The sequence below is a fragment of the Clupea harengus genome, chromosome 23, assembly GCF_900700415.2.
Source record: "Clupea harengus chromosome 23, Ch_v2.0.2, whole genome shotgun sequence".
NCBI lineage: Eukaryota > Metazoa > Chordata > Actinopteri > Clupeiformes > Clupeidae > Clupea > Clupea harengus.
In genome coordinates, this window is record NC_045174.1 from 9,222,580 (window position 1) to 9,243,166 (window position 20,587).

Here is a 20,587-nt window from a genome sequence, read left to right on the forward strand (position 1 = left end):
ACCTTACCACTACAGACAACTCGTATGGTCTCTAATATGAAGAGGCGTCAGGCAAAAATGTACCTGAGGAGGGTGCTCGCGCTTGCTGCGGACGTTCTGTGAGTGCTGTGCAGTGGTGAACCAGTCAGATGACAAATCAGGTCGAAGTTGTATGGTAGATCAGTTCGAAAACTACCCGCAAAAGGTAAATGGTCCACGACATATGAAGGTTGACATTTTTGATAATGTCTCTGTGGTAATAACTATGAACTGCTGTGTAGTGCAATTATTAGGTGTGGGAATGTCCATTTAACTCTGGTGGTGCTCTGTGGACATGTACACAAACAGGCCCTGAACACTAGGATCGCTTGAGGCATTTCATACCTATTTAATTTAAAGCCTGGCTATTCAACGGACGTTTGCTTTTGTTTGGTCTTGATTTATAGGATGACACCTCAGTCACTGTTGTTTCCAGTCTTTATTTCTGCTGTCTCTTCATACATGGATTTTGCTTCAAAAGCAGAGGTAAAAAGACAATAAATAGAATTCAACAATTCACCTTCGCCACTATACAACATTTAGCTGCTTCAGCGATTGTTTGAATACCACTCTGTACATCTTTATAGGGGTAGTTGGAGAATGTATCTTTAACACAATCAGGACAATACATACATTTGGACTATATTTTGTCTTGACATACAGGGTAACAATGTCGTTCAATTTTTTTACAGTATGTTTTTAAATGTTCCGCATATTTAATTCTAGGCAAGTTGCCATAAAGAAACCAAGGTAAGAGAATTCTGGACAGTACAGTTATATGGCTTGATCTGCAAAGTCAGGACTGCTTCTTTCATAGAGCTTCCATTCTTGTGGATGACATGACCATATTGTTAAAATCCACATAACAGACAAACAGAAGATGTCTGAATGCATCTAACCCCTCCCACATGTATATTTATTAAAGCTAGTGTGATTCCACTAACATGTTGGCTACACCAGCAACAGGCTAGGGACTATTTTACAGACAATTTGTACCCCAGACAAAAGAGGACACACACACGATTGCAATCAAACAACTCGAAACAACCCTTCCGAGATGGACCACCATCACTGCCTTGGAAACATAAATGTATATAGAACTATATAGTACATGAAAAAAAAAAAAAAAAAAACATAAAAGATCAGTGCTTAGAGGTCAGTCCACGCAGGAGGATATTATGAGCAGAGGGAGTGAGAGGAAGGTTTATCTTTCCACTCCATCCGTCTACTACCCTTTCTCGTTTCACTGCTTTGTTGGAATGAGCGTGCGTGCTGACCCCTGGAAGCGCTCTTTTTGCCCTCTCACAACCCCTATTCTTTCTGATCTAATCGTCTTGTCGCTCTGTCATCAAATCTTCCCTGGTGCAGGGGCCATCATTCCAGGCATACCACCAGACATCCCAGCATTCGGTCCCAATAAGATCTGAGGACACAGGAATTAACAGAGAAACATGTTAATTCAACAAGTGGTATTGCACTGTTGAACAAAAGATCCACCATGAACGATGGCTGTAACTGATGCAACAGTTTCTATAGTGTGCAAAGTAGAAAAGACAATACACATTTGTTCAAAAAGCATAGACTGGTGGTATTTTCACTGGTTCTAAGCTGTTCTAATTGTTCAGCATATTTAATTATAGGCCAGCTGCAGTGGTTCCGATACATGCTGTGGTTCTAAGACCCAGCACCAAAGCATAAACAGTGAATATTCTCCGTTGTCACCATGAATGAATTTGATCGCCTTCCCATCTCTTCTCTCAATTACGTTGCTTATGACAAACTGAGTGGAAACTGATTAAGTGCAATGAAGTTTAGTCAAAAGCCCAATAATGATAGTAGTAACAAAGGAAGTGATCAGTGAGTTAAGAGGTACATTCTACCTTCAATAGGATGGCTTCCTTTCTGAGTAAGTAGCAGGGTCTTAATGTGTAAAGGTGCCGTTATGCTTCTACGACAGCATAACTACGTGGTCAGGCAGTTGTTTTGACGGACTCGTGAACATTTATAGTTCTCCGTCGGTTGGTGGGTGTCGCAAAGCAAATTATAAAAAAAAGATGGCGGACCAAACTCCGTAGATGGTCGTATTTGTACATAAAAGTTATTTATTTTTTGCTTCAATTTTTTAAAGGTTACCAAGAAATAGACTGCAATGTAAAAACCCCATTATTGTAACTGGAAAATACGTCTGAGGGGATTTGCGAGGTGTCTGAGCCAACTATCTAATGTTAACATGCTACTACCCACAAGGTAAACCGCATGGATAGGACCAATCACAGCCCTGGGGTCTCCTTGGGCTCTCCGTCATTTCGACAGATAGTTACAAAATTTGGGAGGTGCACGTCAGGCCACGGAGAGGTGCTCGGAGAGGGTATGCAGCGACGGAGAGGGCTCTGCGTGTCTGCGTAAACGGACAACCATAAATTGGGCTTAAGAAGGGATGGTCTGTCATTTGCAGGTTTGGGAGGCCATTCTGCTCCCACACAGATCACCACATCTCACACCAAGAATGGAGTGAGTGATCATAAATATTCTTCCTAGTTTCCTTCCCAGTAAAATGTTACATGCAACTCTCCTCTCATCTCTGAGTTGCCCTATACTTTCAGGCAAAGGCTTTCAATACCCACCTTGTAGAAGTGTTTAATTGATTTATAATTTCCAATAAATTACACAAACTACATTCCTAATTCACGCAGGACTTCAAATTTGGTGGCAAGTTGAACAGCTTAATGGCTGTCCTTCTATCAATTCAGTTGTGTTTCCATAGACATTTCTTTTGGCTTTGTAACATATTCTACATGCTTTTTATTCTAGAGGTTCTACAAGCAAGGCAGTGCCTTAAGTAAGTTGTTTCATAGACATTAGGTTCTGCAAATGCATTGTGGTAACAATTCAACAATGCGTTGACATTAAAAAGAAATCGTTCTTTTGACTACTTAAGCCAGAACTCAAGCATTTTGACTCAAGTGAAAATTTGACTGAACAACTTTCACTTGTATAGGCAGTAATATTTCACCAGGATGATCTATACTTCGGCTCAAGTAATGGAGTTGTGTACTTTGTCCACCTCTGCATATAACAGTTGCACAAGTTCAAATGAGTTGTAATCCTTCACTGTGCGTGTTAATTGACTGAATCAAAACACACTTTCAAACTATTAACTAGTCCATGGTTAACAATTGTTTGTACCTGTCTTTGCTGTTGAAGTTGCTGCTGCTCAAGCTGTAGTCTCTCTGTTTCAAACACCACAGGCAGGACAAGGATCATGAAAGAAGTGGTGCCAACCCAAAGCGCAGCACGTGAGAAGCTGAAATGCAGGTATATATTAAGATTGATGTTGAAAAAATGTTTCATGATGCAAGACATCTCTTTAAAATAGCAAACAAAAACAATGAAGAGGACATGGAAATGCTACCTGTAAAGCTTCTTGGCAAGTGTGAAAGAGCACTGTGCTGACACGTCTGCTGCACTGCGCATTGACTCCGGGAACATCTCTGTAAGTCCCCATAGCCTTTCCACCAGCGTCTCATCCAACTGTTGGGAGGAAGGGAGGGAGGAAGAGCGGAAGACAACGATCAGTGAGTGGGGCTAGGTTAATTACATTGTTGATAAGGAAGTTGCAGGACAAAACCACTACAACTGTGCATCCTGACAACGTCGGTTTAGTCATGTTAAGTTATACTCTAGGTAGCATGCTTATTGTATTCGACGATATTAGTTACTGTTGTTTACTTTGTATGTAAAACGTTACTATAGATATGTTCCTTACAGTGACCGATTTGATTATGATCACGTTCGCTACTATGGCAGCTAAGCCACTATTCATCGCTAACGTTAACTGAGCGTAACTAACTTCCTCGCCGAGGTTTATGAAAGCAATTCACATTTTGAATGGAACATTTAACATGATCCTATCTGTATCCTACTGCTGTCTGAATTCAGATAGACAAGCTCAATGCAGCCAATCAAGGTATGGAAATCAGTTATGTGCTAGCCACACTAGCAGCAACGATTAGCCTGTCAATGGTTACAGTTAGCTAGCTATCTTAGCTAGCAACCCTATTTTACCACACAAAACGTCAACGGTTGTATAAATGTGTGACGATAAACGGTGAGCTGCACTTTGACATATTTGTCAAGATGAACAGATTTTTCGTTTGGAGTAACTTACATCCTCATCTTCATCATCTTCAATCTCGTCCTCGGGGGGCCGGGTTGCGACAGGGCCCGCAGCGGGCGAAAGTCCCTCAATTCCAGCCATAACTTCTGCTGTAATACCGTCTTTGAGCTGGAATAATAAAGGCTGTTTGTGGCGGTGTAATATTAAATCACTAACTCGTGATTGTTCCCTTGTGTGCGCGATTAATATCCAACATGTAGTGTTACAAGTACTCCACAGAGCATGCACTGTCTTTACACCACACCACCGAGGTCACTTGGGTTACATGTGCGTTGTTGGCTGATGGGAAAAATGCACTACCTGCTAAATTGCAGCAAGGAGAAGAGCGCTCTCTATCGACAGAGAGGACCGTTTACAAGTTGTCATTTTAGCAAGTCCGAACCATAGACATAGGAATACCAATGGAAGGAGAGGAATGTTTTATTACTGTAATGCAGTGTTATGTGGCTGGGTTAGACATAGCATAGCGTTGCTTCTTAGTTATGCATAATGGTGTAGAGTGAAATGTTTCAGCTGTGAGCAGTGAGGTAAGTTTAGTCTATATACAAGATCAATTCAGTTTGTCACAAGCATTGGTCATAAGCATGGATAGCACTGACTTCAGCTGGTAACCTTCTTCGAAACAAGACGAGAGACGAGAATAATTCGTGTTCTTATTGTATATCGCATGTGCATTTATTTTACCATCTATAACAAATGATTTCTCTGACGAATGATTTTCTCTTCTCACGTAAAAAAAATATTGAAATATACATTTTATGTATATTAGTCAGCAAATCAATGACTTATTAACTCGTGTTCTTTGTGTTGTATCCTTGTCTGAGTGAATTTGGAATCAAAATGACACAAATGTGGTCAAGAATTCTGTTTATGGGCGATATCAGTTTCAGGGCTAGCAAGGAAGCTGTTTAATAGTCTCTCTAGGCAACAAGTTTCTACAATTCACGCTCTGCCCATGAAGAATGTGACAGGTCCCTAAAACTTATGTGTGTTTACGTGTTTTTTGTACACTGTGGGGGCGTTTAGGTTCCGCCCTCATTCTTGAAGCCTTGCGTCATCCTAACTGTTTTTTATGAATGAAAGAATCCAACACTGGAGACGGTGAGTAATTCCGGGAAAAGGCGGACCGAGAAGTAACGTTAGTCGCTTATATTTCATGAGACGAACAGTGTCGTTTGTATATGTAGTCCGTCTTCAAGCGTAAGGAGAAGCGTGTGAAGAACAGGACCACATCACAATAAAGTGAGGCTTTTTTTTACGTTGTCGGTCGCATGAGTGTTGCTAGCGATAGCTAACTTAGCTTAACGTTACATTGCCTTCGGGTAGCATATTTAATTCACGTTACACTGTTGTGATCGTCCGTCATTTTAGTCTGTACGGTTTCGTATAGCTCATACGGACTGTGCGACGAAAAACACAGACTTGTAAGTATGTGAACATCGAATTATAAGATTTAGAGTTCATTTGTGCGAGAAGTGTGGTTCTGTTTACTACTAAAATTCACATGCTAGGCTCTCGCCAAATCCAGTCCCTATAAGGAAATGGGTGGATTGTTGTTGAGCCTGAGATGTTTACCAAGATCAAAGAAGAGAAAACGAGAAAAGTTGACCTTATTCAGCATGAATTCGGGTATTTATTGAGACGTTACATGGGTGTTTAACGCATACTGTAGCTGTGGCAAGTTTAGAAATGCCAGTGTTTATCGTAGGCTATTTAAATAACATTAGCTAGCAAGCTAGCTAACGTCAGCTATCCATAGCTAATTTGCTTGCAGCTAGTCAGAGTGCTAATTAGCGTGTTTCCCGCTAGCCAGCTAGCTACTTAAATGAGGAAATGGGTTTGTTACCAAAGATACATTTTGTATTTCTGGTGTTTATTATCAGCATTATCTTACTTTCTGTGAATACATAACATCTATTTGAACTTGGCTTCTCAACTGAATTTACTTACGCGAGTGTGCTAGCTACAAGATATGTGAAGTCAGCACCATTTTTAGCTGGCAGTGACATGTCAACTGTCATAGAACAGAACAATGCCGTTGTTGGGATATTTCCTTCATACTGCCGGCATTTCGCAGTTATTTTCACGATTTCATGATGTATTGTTAGGATGTGTCCGCTTATAAAGGAAACATCTATGGACCGAGTCAAACAATTGGGGTGGATACAGCTAAAACTGGAAGACATGCACTCCGCTTCTGCTGAATCACTGTGACTTGATAGAAACGGTCATACACGGTTTTCCTAGAGGCGCCTCATGTGGCTTGCCTGCCTACTCCTCAGAAGTATTACGGGCCCTACACGGCATGTTAAGGAAATTCAAGATCAAATATCATACAGACTGAGAACTTGTATGAAAGACCCAGTTAGCATACATGTGTAGTCTATGTGGTGTTTTGATGAGTGAGGAGTTTTTCATATATTTCCATTAGCCATATTTATAACATGGCCCAAATGTATAATCTCCAATATTCAATAATGTGACAGGAAAGAGGAACACCTGTCCTTAACTACGTCTGAGGCATTCTTCCTCCTCATGTTTAATGCTATTGGAATGTTTTGTTCTGCTTTCAGAACCTCATTTACTTGATTTGAAAACCCCCGCAGCAGAAGTGTACTGTGTCTTAACAAACCTTTTTTGTTACTTTTTTTTATTATTTATAGTATGTTTATGCCAATTTGTTTATTTGTGTTCCAGGTAAAAGAAACCCACGCAAGACATAGAGATGACATCGGACAGCAGAGCCAGCAAAGCACTGAAGGTAATTTCCCCTTTGGTGCTGTTTCGTCTGCAGTGCTCAGGGTTACTTATTACCCACACTATCATGTGGCTTTTAGTTACGAAAGGGCTTCTTGACCTTTAATTCCTTAAAGAGGAAATGCAAACATTCTCATTCTCACAAAAACTCGTTTTCTTCAAAAATTCTATATAAAAATGCTGATAATTTACTGAAACGTCAGATCATGTGTTTATAACTTACAGTTAGTCTTGGGTGTTGAAATCTCACATGTTGGCATGGGGAGAATCAAAAACTGTGTCTTTACCTTGTGTAACTTGTGAAACAGCACATTTTAACATTGCAGTGACCATAAACCGGATGCCAAGATAGCTGCTCTATTAACCACACACAGCCCATACTGATAAGCTAGAGAAGCAGGTCAGCCATGTGTGCCTGCAATTAGTGTATATGACAGTCTTAAAAACAAAGACAACACAGCACGACATCAGATAACAATGTAGAGTGTGACCACCTGTCCCCCTTGCTCTTATATCCATGTCCTATCAGTCAAAAACATGATGTAAAGATGTCTGACTTTCCTAAAAAATATCCCTTCTCTATTTCTGTCTTGTCAGGTAAAGAGGGAGTGCGGCGAGAACATGCCTGTGATGTCGGACGGCGACCTGATGTCCCTGTCGGTGCGCGAGCTCAACCTGCTCCTGCGCGGCCTCTCGCGGGATGAGGTACAGAAGCTGAAGCAACGGCGACGCACGCTAAAGAACCGCGGCTATGCCGCCAGCTGCCGCGTCAAACGCGTGTCGCAGCGCGAGGCGCTTGAGCAACAGAAGAAGGAGCTGCAGCGCGAGGTGGAGCGCCTGGGCGCCGAGAACGCCGGCATGCGTCGCGAGCTGGAGGGCCTCGGCGCACGGCTGGCTGCCCTGCAGCGTTTTGCCCGCGGCCTCGAGAGTGATGGGGTGGCGGCAGGGGGCGGTGGAGCCCTGCTCGCCATGGCGCCACGCCTTAACACTGCCTCCGTCATCACCATCGTCAAGAGTCCGCAGCAGCCACAGGCAGCGTCCAGGGAACAGGGGGGAGCCTCGTAGGGTCAGGTCTCTCTTTCCCTCCCTCACATAAACACAAACAGACACACACACATCCAGTCACTCTTGTTTTATTCACTTTTATGCACTCACAAATGGGACTGAAACGCTATGACTGACTGACTTGGGGAGAGGCAGCGTGATGCCCATAGTCAGTGACACAAGTATTTTCTTTTTCTTTTTTTTCTCTCCTGAGAGCCTCTTTCACACGCACACTTGTAGTTGCAGGGATACAGAGACCCACAGGACAATAGAAACAGTCAACTACTGTGATAGAAACTCATTTGTTGAAGTTACTCAGTACAGTAGACTATTGTCCCAGACACGTCTATGGTCAACCTAGATGTATCCCAATGTGATCACTCTTAGGGGGCTCTAATGTGCTTTATAGGGATTTCACTAAAATATGCTTCCATGAAAATTGTTTGCCATTGAGAGGGTGTATGAAAAACAGAGCTCATTTGAACTTGACCATTGAAACATTCCATGCAGAGGGGTTTATCTTTTAAAAAGACATTTAGAAACGACCCCCTCAAAAACAACTTTGAAATAACACATTCAACCATTTTTTTAAAAACACCATTTGACCAACCCCAACAAGTGGGTTGGAAACCATTCTCCAAAAATGTAAGTCTTTGTGACGTGTTCCACGAATGTCAGACAGGATACCATGAGAAAGCATGGAGACGGTTTCAGTGCTAATGACTTCATTACTCAGCATTCACAAAGCTAGGGCTACAAGGTCTGTTCGAATTAAGATTTTATTTAATTCCTTAGACAGTCAGCTTATACTCTTTGGTCCTGCATTGATGAGCAAAGTGTCTGTGGATATGCTCTGCACCCTGGCCGCTTCCACCACAAGACTAAACTCTGGTCCACAAACTGTTGGTTAACATCTGTTGTACTTCACTGTGTTACCAGTATATACCTTTCTCTCTATATATATGTGTGTGTATTTATATGCATAACATGAATACATGTTTAGTGTGAAGTGTACTGCAGTGTGTGCTAGCATCAAGTGCAAGCTAGGCTAACATCTGTGACTTTCAACTAAGTGCTAGTTGGCAAGTTTTGCTGGAACCACATAGTAAGGGTCCCATAGAATGCGGTGTCAATGCAAGTCTATGGATACATTCCTTTTTATTATCATGTTGTAATGTTTGTACAAAAAGAAAAGACAAAAATGTTCGGTGACATTTATCAAGAGTTATTTTATTTGTATTTAAAAATAGAGATGACAAAAGCTAACGAGTGCTGTGATGTTTAAGTCCAAATACTGAAGTATGCGCCTGTCTTACGTTGGGGTATGATATTATTTTTGTAATGTTTAACTATTGTAATAAGCAGTTTTGATGTCCCTAGGCAGGTGTTCCAGTTGCTTTAATTATGGTTTTGTGTATGCCTGGATAGTTATATTTGTACTAATGTCATTAGTATTTTAGTGGTATTTGTATTTAAAGATCAGGGTGAATACATTATTTATGATTTTGAAAGTGATTTTAAGATATTTTCAGACAAAGTGGGAGAGAGTGTAGCTCATACCCTCTACAGGAGAGCAAGAGAAGAATGAGACAAGGAATGGAGATTAAGATGATGGACTAAGAAAGGATAATGTGAGGAGTGAGTAGATGGTGAAGGAATGTGGTGATCAAGGTATGATGAAGGGAGTCTTTGGAAGTTTAGGACCTGTTTAGTGATGTTGAGGGGGGGGGGGGCAAAGAGGAAAAGAATTGGGTTGTAAGTCACAGCTAACCGAAGCATGTCAAGATGGCCCTTAAAAAAACACCAGTCATGCTAACTTAAGCTGTTAGGGGCATTTCAAATGATTGGGTAACAGTTAACGATTTTACAGTATATTTGATATTTCTAATTCATTGCGAAAACACTTCCTCAAAAATATTTAGAGAATTAGTTAGCAATACTGAGAAACATTTAGCCTTATATGGGGTTTGTCCAGTGGAATACCTTAGCTGCTGAATATGAGTTTGGTCATTTGGTGTTTAATGTTTATGATTTAATACCCCAAATAGAATTAGCTCATCCATCTCATTTGCTTATTTTTGTTGTTCTTGAAACTGCTGGATGTTTTGTATTGTAAAACAAAAAACTGTGTCATTTGTATTTATTACGTATATTTTTTCTATAGTAAAAATGAAATACATTGTCTATTTTATACATAAATTGAAATAAATGTTGTATATATTGTACATAAACATGTAATGTGTAACATTTACTTGTACAATTTGTCCAGAAAGGAGACTGAACGTAAAGAGCAAATGTGTTTGTTGATTGAAAGGAAAGGAAAAAGACAGTGTGGTATGATGGGGAGATGTGCTGTGTACTATATATCATCCAGCCCTGGGAACACTTTCTGGAACCAGAACCGCACTTAGGCAGTGACTTTGTGGAAATGGCTGCAAAATTAGCAGTGTGTGGGAAAGGGGTATGTGGTCACACAGGGTACAACCAGACACACAAACCAGACTGGGGCAACAGATAGAGAACAACTATAGTTTTGTTTATTTATTTTGTACTCTTTATTTCCATCATTGCCAGGAAAAAAAATATAAGCATCATATTCTTAGTTTAGATAAACACAAGTGGGTTGTTTTTTTTTTTTCAAATAAAAAAACAAAAGCAACCATACAAAATAACAGAAAACAGAGCAAAAGTACAAAACTAAGCCTTTGTTTTCTCCCACCTCAACGTTGCCCATCACTAGGTCTTGAAATATGAATATCCCTACAATATTTAAAAATGAGCGAACTATTTACACACTCCTATATTTTCTATCACAAGTTCAAAATATATGTTATAAAATATATCCCATGTTCTGACAGTTTTCCAAATCCAAAAGCTAGGTTTTTCAAGTTACTTTTCTGACTTAAAGAAACGTTCAGCTGATTAACATTTTTAGGTAGCATAGTGCATTGAGTCAAAGATAGCTCCTATACTACTGAAACCCGCACAAAATAAATAGAACAGGTGTCATAAATGCTTTTTCCATAGGAGCATAAAATACATAACAAAATATTCCAATTAAAAAAAATAATTAAAAAAAAACACACCTACCTAACATGGAGTAGACAGCCAACCTATATCTTGAGTGGAAACCTCTTCTGAGAAGCTAGTTCCCACTCGGTCAGCTCAAACTTCACACCTTCCGTCCCCAGAAGAAGTGTGTGCATTAAAGATAATGGTCTGCCTGTTTTCTTCAGATAAGGGGTGTGTGTATGTGTGTGCAAGAGAGAGGGAGAGAGAGAGTAAGGGTATTTTAATGTCTAGGTCACTGAGTGAATTTCATAGAAAAGACTCCTTGTTTGCCCTCTAATGGTGGAGAGAGGGACAGTGGAGTTACTCTAGTCATGGAAAAGCTGCACATGCCAACAGGAATGCCTGGACCTTGATCATGAATCCGGCCACGTTACTGTACTGACCTAGAATCAGTTTGTCTTATGCATCTGCTATATATACACACACACACACCCATACCTCAACCTAACAGCTAAATCATAAGTGATCCCAGATTATTAATAATTTTGCTATGGAAAACCTTGCTACAGCAGGCCCATAATTGTACACACTTGCAAAGAAACTCAACAGGTCCCCTAATCTATGAGAATATTCTCACAGCCACTGCTGAGTTTCTTACTGTGCAAAGTGCATTATACCATCAACTCCACTGACCTATGGAGAAAGCAGATAACCGCTTGTCTACCTGCAGCCCGCACACATCCATAGACATAACCTAGATGTTTATGCGCTGCTGTATAACCCAGATTAGAGTTTAACGGCAGTGGTCCTCTGGTTAGGGCACTAATCTGGGCCCTGCGAATAACGCCCCAATTACTCTCTCCTAATCCAGCCCACGCCGATTTGCTACTCTTCAGTGTCTGTGCATTGAGCAGATTTCTCTTAATCTGTAATCTCATCATGTCCCATCAAGCACTCTCTGCCCGCCTGCCCGTCCGTCCAACCTACACCTCCTCTCTCTCACTACCAGCCCAATACACACTATAAATAACAACACGGAAAGCAATAACAGCAACGCCTAATTCCAGACAGCTGCCGGTCTTTGAGGGGTCAGGGCCCTCGGTCACAGCATTCGTCCATCCCATAACGCCAACAATTTACATGCGCACACTGCTACCAAGGAGACCACAATGAAAGCTTAAGCAGAGGATGGACTCATTTTTCAAAGCATTTAAAAGCTTAAAAAATTGCTTTTGGATGTTAAGACTCACCCATGGGAAAACACCATATCTGCTGAACACCTAAGTAATATCAGACGCAATGTCAGTTGAGCACTTACAGCATATCAAGCCAACGCTATCGAAACAGCACTCTTTCTAAGAGTACTACTGGAAGTATTGTGTGTATCAGTTTGGAGTTTGATTGAGACAGGCTGAATCAGAACCCATAGTAGTGGGTTGCCAGTGAGTTCCCAGTCAGGCTTTGATGTATCAATATCAATGTAAAAGCACAAAGAATTTTACACAAAGTTTTTTAAATAACAGCTATAGTGCCACTGCATGGCCAGGTTGGTCTCTTTTTGCCTTTAGGAGGTCCCATACCAACTTGTCCATCTGAAGCACAATGGAATCCTCCCTTAAATGTGCAAACACCAGAGGGTTGCACTTCTTATAATTTGGAGGAACAATGTCTATGAGAGGCTCGTGGAGAACCACACTCTAGAACTCATCGTCAGAGCTCAGCAGTAAGGTCTTCTCGTTGTCACGAGCAACCGTGGTGCTGTGGTTGCGGGAGACGGGTGGCACGGGGGCGCCTTGCTCCAGCGTGGACTGCTGGGTGTACTGCTGGTAGGCCGGAGAGAAGTTGTGGATGGCGTCCTGGACCATGTCCCCGGGGTTCATGGTCTCCTTCAGGCTACTGGAAATGCTCTTCATGGGGGCACAGCGGCCTGGGAGAAGAGACAAACATTGAGGTTTAAGAGCATTCACTCCTTCACCAATGAGCACAAAAAAACGAATGCAACTACAATGATGATGACAGACATTTTTACAAAAACTGAACGTCTTTATACAAATGTGGAGTACAATGACGTATGTGGAGATCAAGCAACGAGTTAAGTGGAAGATTTCAACTTGTAAAGAAAAAATAACTGTATTTGAAGAGGGAGTCTGTCTCTAGATATAGGTCTGTTGGCTGAAATGCCCCATTGCAAGGTTCATCATAAACTTTTTATGACTGCTGTCATCCTTTGACCCGAAAAGTCTTTTAAATGACCCTCTATGCCTCTATATTTCAGGTTTCCATTACTTTTTGTACAAGTAGACATATTGAGGCCCCTGCACCCATCCATCCAAACCTTGTATATAATGAACCTTGAAGAGCCTTCAAACGCAGGGGCATTTGACCAAAATCACCTGCAGTCTAACCTCTCTGAGTGAAATATAGTCTTGCAGCTGCTCTGCTTGTAGAAAACGTGTTTTGTACACAGCAGTGAACAGATGACGTGAATAGAAGTGAAACTGGCTTTTGCCTGACAGAGCAGCTACTTTCAGAGACTACCTACCCTGTGGTCCATATGTGGGAACAGGCCCTTTAGAGTGCAGCGTGGAGGAAGAAGAGGAAGGTCAGAAAAAAGGACAGGAAGGAGAAAGGATGAAGACGTGAAAATTAGTTGGGACAGTGATCAGTAAGACAGACAATGATTAGTGAAGACAGTTTTACGAGAGAGTGGGAGGCGTTAAAGGAAAATACAAGTAGACACACAGAGTGAGTGAGGTTAGAAGCATAGAAAAGAAGGATAAAAGGTACAAAAAAGGAATAAAAGAGGACAGGCAACATGAAAAGAAGGGCACATTCCATTGGAGTGAGGCAAAGACGGAGCGTATCAATCAGATCTACTCTACTAAAAAATTCAGCGTTCAGCTACCCACACTTAGTCTTACATGTGCTTTACCACTTTATGGTATGGTTTCATTGAGACCAGCTGATTAGCCGCTATCAAAGAGATACGTATGTATATATTTATCTGTCACTTTCTCTCTTTCACAACAATCCCCTCATGTTTCTTCCTTCTCTCTTTTCCCTCCTCCTCACCCTGTGGGTCCAGACGCTTGTCCATGTAGACCTTGTAGGTGAAAGCGTGTCGTAGCGCCAGTGCGGCGAAGAACATCTCAATACAGATGATGAGGTTCTGGTAGCCCGCTGCCACCGTGCCCTCGCCCACCGACACTCCGAATGAGCTGATCTGGGGGATGGCGCCGCACTTCTCCAGGATGGCCAACAGCATGCCTGTATTAGCCATGTATTAATTGCTTCAATGTTTAAACCCTTTTACCAAAAATGTATTAATTGCTTTTTCCATCAACTCTACGGGCGACCAGGAAAAAAAACATGCTATTTTTAGGACAATTGTGCCATTTTGAAAATGTTCTGTACCTTGTTCTTGTGTTTTTTCTATATACTTTCCATTTACATACGTGTGCCTACATGCCTTTGTTAACATACCTTGCCAGAAAGAGAGAAAGATGACCGACTTGACCATGAGGAACTTGAGCATGGGGCTGTAGGGGCTCAGAAGGTCTTTTGTTGCAAAGTAGAAGAGGTAAAGAGCGTACAGGGACAAGCTGACTGAGATGTTGTAGATGATGGTTACATACAGGTAACCACTGGCAACGCTGTAAGGAGAAAGATCACATTCAAGGAGAAAACCATTAGCCACCTTCAGCATTGCATACGCTACCAACAAATCTAAAGCCTTAAAAGTAACAAAACCAAACTCGGACGTGACCACACTTAAGAATTTAAGATAACAGCATGTTTGTTTCATGATTTTAATGAGAAGAGCATACTTGAAATCTCCATCGCGGTACTTTCCAAATGCCTGTAGAATCACTGTGACCATGGCCATCAGGGGCTTCACCACACAGAACTGCAACGTGGCCTGAAATAGCAGAAGAGGGTCATATTACAGGCTGCACAGCACATCACAAACTCTATAAAAAATACTGTACTCTGACACAGGACAGGGAGAGGGCATGAGAAAAAACAAGGGATAAAGGGCTCAGATGATGAATCGTTATGAGAGCAAAAAGATTGAGAGGCAGAGATTAGGATCCATTAAGGTAATGACAAAAACACAAGAGCTTGAGGAGAAGAAGGGAATCAGATCAGCGCAGATAAGAATTATGTCAAGGAGATGGGACAGAGAGAAAAATACAGGGACGGGCTTTCAATGCCAACCTGCTTGCAAAACCTGAGGAAACCAATCGAGTAGGCTTTACCCCACAGGCAACATGTCCCATAGACACAACTGGATCTGAAAGACACACAGAACAAGCCCATTTTATATTATATTTAGCAAGATAAATGAACATAACATAATATTATAAACCCATTTCAGTCTTTCATTACTTAGAAGGACAAAACTCTGGGTGGTCTGTAGGTGACCCTGAATGAATGACAGGTGTATAAACAGCCAGACTCACTCAATGGGCTTTCCCCTGATCTCGGCCATGATGGCACTCTCCCCTCCAAGGTACTCATAGCACAGGCTGAGGAAGTTGTAGATCACAAAGGCTGGGGGAGGGAAAGCATGATTAGTTATAACGGCTATAACGCAATCGCCACATTGCGGTGACTGGTGGGGAAATACTGCTACACAGTCAAACGGAAATAACTGTTGGGGAAATACTGCTACAAACCACACATACAGAATATACCCACAGTCACTCACAAACATAGACATATTGACACGATATCTGACGACCACACACACACACACACACACACACACACACACACACACACACACACACACACACACACACACACACACACACACACACACACACACACACACACACACACACACACACACACACACACAGCATTATGGTCAACAACCGTCCCTTTTACAAACAATACCACCGACAAACCCTAAAGTTCAGACTGTTGTGCACATGGCCTCTCAAGACTCCATCTCAGCTTCCCCAAAAGGCCCCCCCTGGAGGCTTGCATTACCACTCACAGCGGGAGGCCAAATTCTCCCATTTCTCTGTTCTATGTGTGTGTGTGTTTGTTGGTGTGCACATTTGTGAGTGTGTTTGTGTGTGTGTGTGCGCGCGCATGTGCACGTATGTGTGCATTGTGTGCGTGTCAGCACAGCTCTAAATTTAGCTGGTGGCCCCCTGAGGACAGCTGCTGTAATGCCGGGGTTGGGACTCTGAAGGACTCCTGATGCAGACATCAGCCTTCTCTTTCTCTCTCACACACACACACACACACTCTCTATCTTTCTCACACACACACACACACACACACACACACACTCTTTCTCTCTCTCTGAAAAAAACGAAATGTACTTATGGGTGCACGGGTGAAAGTGCGTAAGGGTCACACTATTCGTTCACAGTGCAAGCTTAGTGCTACATTAGGATTTATTGAGTCACAAATGAGCAAAAGAAATCAGATTTGGGCCACTTTAGACTGCTGGTTTTGATTCCAGCCACCCATAGCGTCATGGTGTGTAATGTGCTCAAAGGACATTTTCAAGGACACACTGACGTTTCATTTTGCTTAAAAATAGACTCTTGCTATGCAACGCTCCAAATGTGTTTTCCTTGACAGATTTTTCATCTCTCATTCTTCCTAAACTCTTAGGCCGGGTGAAGATGGTTGCCAGGCGACCAGCCTACTCTCCCTAGAAATCCCAAGAGACTTTGGAACAACGGGTGAACAAAGATGCCTGTTGTCGTCATCATGACAGAGAAGGCCATCTGTTGCTGGAGGTGTTGCAGACTGACTGAGAAAGAGTGCGTGAAAGTAAGTGAGTGAGGGAGAGAGTCAGCGAGACCGAGAGAGCAGTCATTATGTAAGATAATTAGTGTCACGGAGCACAAAATGTGTTAATAGTATTACTTTTCACTATTACTTTAACACTCTTATTTTGACATCTCCCTCTAAAATCACATTTTGTTTTGCGTTTCAATAGATATCTATTACCATGTAATGCGGTCATCAACCTAGCATTAATGACATGACAAGAAAGAATCAATGCAAAATGAAGGACATGACATGACCTTTTCTGCCAACAACCCCCAGACAATCATTAGTGAAGGGAAGCAGTTTGAGGACAACTCAATATTGGGGCCCAACCTCTTAAAGATTTCCAGGGTAGAGTAACACACAAACTAGCTGAAACATGAGCCCACTGAGCCCTGTGGTGAGGGACTCGATGATTGTTGGCCTGTGGTTTCACAGAGCAGTGAAGTCATCCGTTTTCTCAGTAGTTCTACCACTGGGATTTGAAACCATGACTATGACATTTCCAATTCCCTGCTCAGAAGCTCACAATAGAAGATCAAATGCTAAACCAGATCATGCTGGATCACCGGACATTTTGCCTGAAAAGGTGACACGGGTACTATATTTGGCACATTCACAATTAATATGCTGGATGTCAGTGGATGGCCAGACAGGAAGGGGAGAAGCACCCTTACCCTCATAGCAGTCCCGCACCGTGTCGAAGTAGACGTAGTACTGGTCGTTGGTGAAGAAGAGGAGACTCAGCCATGAATCAAAGGCGTAGATGGGCACGATGAAGAGGATGCGCACAATGTGCCGCTGCTCATTAGGGGAGCTGTAGAAGCGCAGGTGCATGTAGATCTGAGGGAGGAGACGGAGAGAAAGAAACAGGAGAGCGTGAGACTAAATAGCTGGTGACTCTACATTGCACTGCCCTACGGTCTCAATTTCACAGTACAATAAGAATAAAAGGAATCGAGTTGCACTTAATTTCGTCTGTGCAAATTCGCGTCTTTCATCCAACTCAACAAAAGCCCGAGGTATATTCATACTGAGTTCTACTAATGGTTCATATGCATCAGACATGTTTGCTTAACTTTTCTTGGTAAATGAACCAGACGGAACACATGTGAAAAAGCACTGGTGTCATTAGTCTTTTGATTGAAAACCAGCGTGGTCCATTATGTCAGACAACTGCATTAGTACTAGCAGTTGTCTGTGTAAACAATAGCTGCCACGCAAACACCAGGAGCAATGGCCCTGGGGGCATCTGTTGTCAGAGGCTACCAAAAAGCAGGTGCTCTACGGAGATGTGATCCTGTTGAACTGCAATACAGTCACATAAATCTAAAATATGAAAAAGCTCTTATAAGGCTTCTGTTACATGAGAGTGTACCATGAAGCAGCACAGGTGCATTCAGGAATGACTGGTGACGCCTGAGCTGCATGTCTCACATACAGAATGTTTCAGTTGCCATGAATCAGCGATGAGATCAGGAGATCTTTACCTGGTGACAGGTGATGAGTAGCGCTGTCCATACGAAGAAGCCCGACACGGCCTGTGCAGCAGTGGTCATGAGGAAGATGGGCTGGTCTGGGGTGAGGAGCGGGGCCTCCGGAAGCCATGAAATGTTGGGACCAGCGGGGGCCACGGTGGGTGGTGTCCACAGAGCCACCCCAGCAGGAGAGGCCTCCCCCAAGCGCTCGGGCAGTGGTACGTCCCGTCTCCACAGCCTATGCATCTGAGAGAAGGACAAGTTCAAAATCAGAGGAGAACTGATTGCCAAACTGAGAGAGAAAGGGTCTTAGCTGAAAACTCACTGCGCAAGCTGTTAGCAACCCTATTTCTGGAGAACTGCAGTGTGCAAGGTTTGGAAGCAAAACTGAATTGGTGGAGCTAACTAGGCTAGTAAGGCCTTAATGACATTACATAATACCTCTGGAGACCGGTGTCTGGCTTAAAGGGCATGACACGTGTGACAGCTTTCCGTGCAGACTACCAAGCAATGCATGTCAATCTTGTCCTGGTGAATCCAATGTCAGCCAATCTCAAGGACTCATCCCCTAACAGAAGAGTGAATTACTCAACAAATAAAAGCCTACATTTAAACCTAGTGAGTCACTCTGCCTCAGCCAGTAAAACGTGTGAGAGGATGTGTGAGAGGACCTACGCCATCCGATCACGCAGAGGAGGACGTTTTCACATGGCAGACATTAGACATCTGTCAACATGCATCATCAATCGTCATAGTGATGCACACTTTCTGCAAGGTCACTAGCCCTAATATAACCATTTATTCATGGCATCATTTGTGAGTCAATATGCAATTTGTTCTCACTGCTGTCCATATTTCACACCTCACCATATAGATTGACCAGAGACTTTGAGGGTTGCTTTTCTAGGGTATCAGCATGTCAATGCTCACTGAGCTGAATGGACACAATGCCCTGGAGACTTGTGGGGTCTTATTGAGGCCTGGGACCACATGTGTTAATTTGTCAGCCACCACACACACACACACACACACAAACACACACGCAAAATAGAATGAGACAGGACAACAGAACGACTAACAGGTGGGAAAACAAGTAAAGCAACAAATACAGCACCCAATGGAAGGCAAATATGTCTAAATGATGTGACCTAGCCTACAGTATACCAATAATGGTTTTTCATGAAATATAAATGTCATGAAAAATGAAAACGATTTTGGTAGTTTTAAATAGCTTCACCAATTCTGTAGCTTTTCAGATTTTGTCGACATAATTATTACAAAAATATAACCCTCTTACAGTTTTAGTTGCTCGTCACCCTCTCAACTGAACTTTCTAGACACAAAATTGAAGAGTTACAGATTGTGGATTGAGAACTATTGTAGAGAAGTAAATAGTAACTTTACAATGTTACCTTTGCAGTTGAGCACTCGATTAATTTGAACAGCACGCGTATCGTAATCTGTGGAGAAAAAAATTATTGAAAGGCAAAACGTTATTTTTGTGCAACAAATATTTTAGGTAAAACATTCCTGCAACCCGTTCATACTGTTTGCATCTGAATACGTTAAATGTATCGACTTGTCTGACATTTAGCCTATTATCTGCAAGCCTACCTTGTATTCGAAAGGTTAGGAAAGAACCCGAACTAACTTTTTTTTAAACTCACCACAAAAGACCACGATAGAGTAAACTACCTTTGTCCAGGAAAAGGACAGAAACAAAACTGCGTCGGCCTTAATTCCACAAAGCCACCGTTATTCCGCCATCCATGTTTATCTCCCAATGTATCGCTAAAAAATCATTACGAGTAAATCCTGGCAGTCTCGTCGTTTAAACGTATCCATTCAGGTATGTTCTCTGCATCTTGTGGTTCTTCAGTAAATTCAGATATCGTTCACTCGATGTAAGATTGTTTATAAATGCAACAGCTCTTGTTTGGATCCGTAGTTCACAGCCGATTCGTCTTTTTTCACCTCTCCTCTTGCCACAGAAGCAGTCAATCCTCTCGGATTAGCTTCAGCACCAGCAGAGCCTCGCTCGCCAATGAACTGTACTAGATCCTCTTGGTCGAAGTGCTCATTACAGGGTTCAGAAAACTCAGGCAATTCATCCTCACTGCGCATGCTTCAGAAGGCTTTGGGGGCTGGGATTATTCATGACACCTAGTGCGGTTTCGTGTATTTTAATTACTTTATGATTAAATGATTTAGAAAAATATATACTTACTCCGACGATTATTTTAAATGCAGGCTACTACTTACTTGATGTGTTCACAGAATAAGAAGGCTCTTGAAGATGAGT

At 42.2% G+C, this 20,587-nt stretch overlaps 3 protein-coding genes across 12 annotated transcripts; 1 reads left to right on the plus strand and 2 right to left on the minus strand.

Moving 5' to 3' along the window:
* Positions 1–438: 438 nt before the first annotated feature.
* tomm22 (translocase of outer mitochondrial membrane 22 homolog (yeast)) lies at positions 439–4,456 on the minus strand. The gene is made up of 4 exons (XM_012814647.2): positions 4,187–4,456; positions 3,431–3,549; positions 3,205–3,322; positions 439–1,441 (listed from the first exon to the last, which is right to left on the minus strand). The coding sequence occupies exons 1-4, from the start codon at positions 4,274–4,276 to the stop codon at positions 1,367–1,369; spliced, it is 402 nt and encodes a 133-aa protein (XP_012670101.1). The 5' UTR covers positions 4,277–4,456; the 3' UTR covers positions 439–1,366.
* A 113-nt stretch (positions 4,457–4,569) lies between these two features.
* Positions 4,570–10,227, plus strand: maff (v-maf avian musculoaponeurotic fibrosarcoma oncogene homolog F). 6 transcript variants are annotated; one of them, XM_031561243.2, is made up of 4 exons: positions 4,570–4,722; positions 5,222–5,296; positions 6,893–6,956; positions 7,550–10,227. In XM_031561243.2, exons 3-4 carry the CDS (start codon positions 6,921–6,923, stop codon positions 8,015–8,017), a joined length of 504 nt encoding a protein of 167 aa, XP_031417103.1. In that variant the 5' UTR covers positions 4,570–4,722; positions 5,222–5,296; positions 6,893–6,920; the 3' UTR covers positions 8,018–10,227. The 6 variants fall into 6 exon arrangements, with proteins under 6 accessions (XP_031417103.1, XP_031417104.1, XP_012670114.1 ...); XM_031561244.2 differs by lacking the exon at positions 5,222–5,296; XM_012814660.3 differs by lacking the exons at positions 4,570–4,722; positions 5,222–5,296 and adding an exon at positions 5,303–5,437.
* A 284-nt stretch (positions 10,228–10,511) lies between these two features.
* tmem184ba (transmembrane protein 184ba) lies at positions 10,512–20,395 on the minus strand. 5 transcript variants are annotated; one of them, XM_031561240.2, is made up of 12 exons: positions 19,981–20,395; positions 19,698–19,745; positions 18,727–18,853; positions 18,298–18,531; positions 17,485–17,650; positions 15,472–15,562; positions 15,227–15,302; positions 14,836–14,927; positions 14,492–14,661; positions 14,081–14,275; positions 13,551–13,577; positions 10,512–12,935 (listed from the first exon to the last, which is right to left on the minus strand). In XM_031561240.2, exons 4-12 carry the CDS (start codon positions 18,529–18,531, stop codon positions 12,706–12,708), a joined length of 1,281 nt encoding a protein of 426 aa, XP_031417100.1. In that variant the 5' UTR covers positions 18,727–18,853; positions 19,698–19,745; positions 19,981–20,395; the 3' UTR covers positions 10,512–12,705. The 5 variants fall into 5 exon arrangements, with proteins under 5 accessions (XP_031417100.1, XP_031417098.1, XP_031417099.1 ...); XM_031561238.2 differs by having other exon boundaries at positions 19,953–20,395; XM_031561239.2 differs by lacking the exon at positions 18,727–18,853 and having other exon boundaries at positions 19,981–20,394.
* Between the last annotated feature and the right edge of the window lie 192 nt (positions 20,396–20,587).

Coding starts and splice junctions, on each gene's coding strand:
- tomm22 (XM_012814647.2), bottom strand. CDS start 4,276: ATGGCTGGAATTGAGGGACTTTCGCCCGCTGCGGGCCCTGTCGCAACC. Junction 3,550..4,186: donor AAGATGATGAAGATGAGGAT/GTAAGTTACTCC, acceptor TCCTCCCAACAG/TTGGATGAGACGCTGGTGGA. Junction 3,323..3,430: donor CTTGCCAAGAAGCTTTACAG/GTAGCATTTCCA, acceptor CCTGCATTTCAG/CTTCTCACGTGCTGCGCTTT.
- maff (XM_031561243.2), top strand. CDS start 6,921: ATGACATCGGACAGCAGAGCCAGCAAAGCACTGAAG. Junction 6,957..7,549: donor GAGCCAGCAAAGCACTGAAG/GTAATTTCCCCT, acceptor CTGTCTTGTCAG/GTAAAGAGGGAGTGCGGCGA.
- tmem184ba (XM_031561240.2), bottom strand. CDS start 18,531: ATGCATAGGCTGTGGAGACGGGACGTACCACTGCCCGAGCGCTTGGGG. Junction 15,563..17,484: donor GGTGCGGGACTGCTATGAGG/GTAAGGGTGCTT, acceptor TCCCTCCCCCAG/CCTTTGTGATCTACAACTTC. Junction 14,276..14,491: donor CTTTCTCTCTTTCTGGCAAG/GTATGTTAACAA, acceptor TGGCTAATACAG/GCATGCTGTTGGCCATCCTG.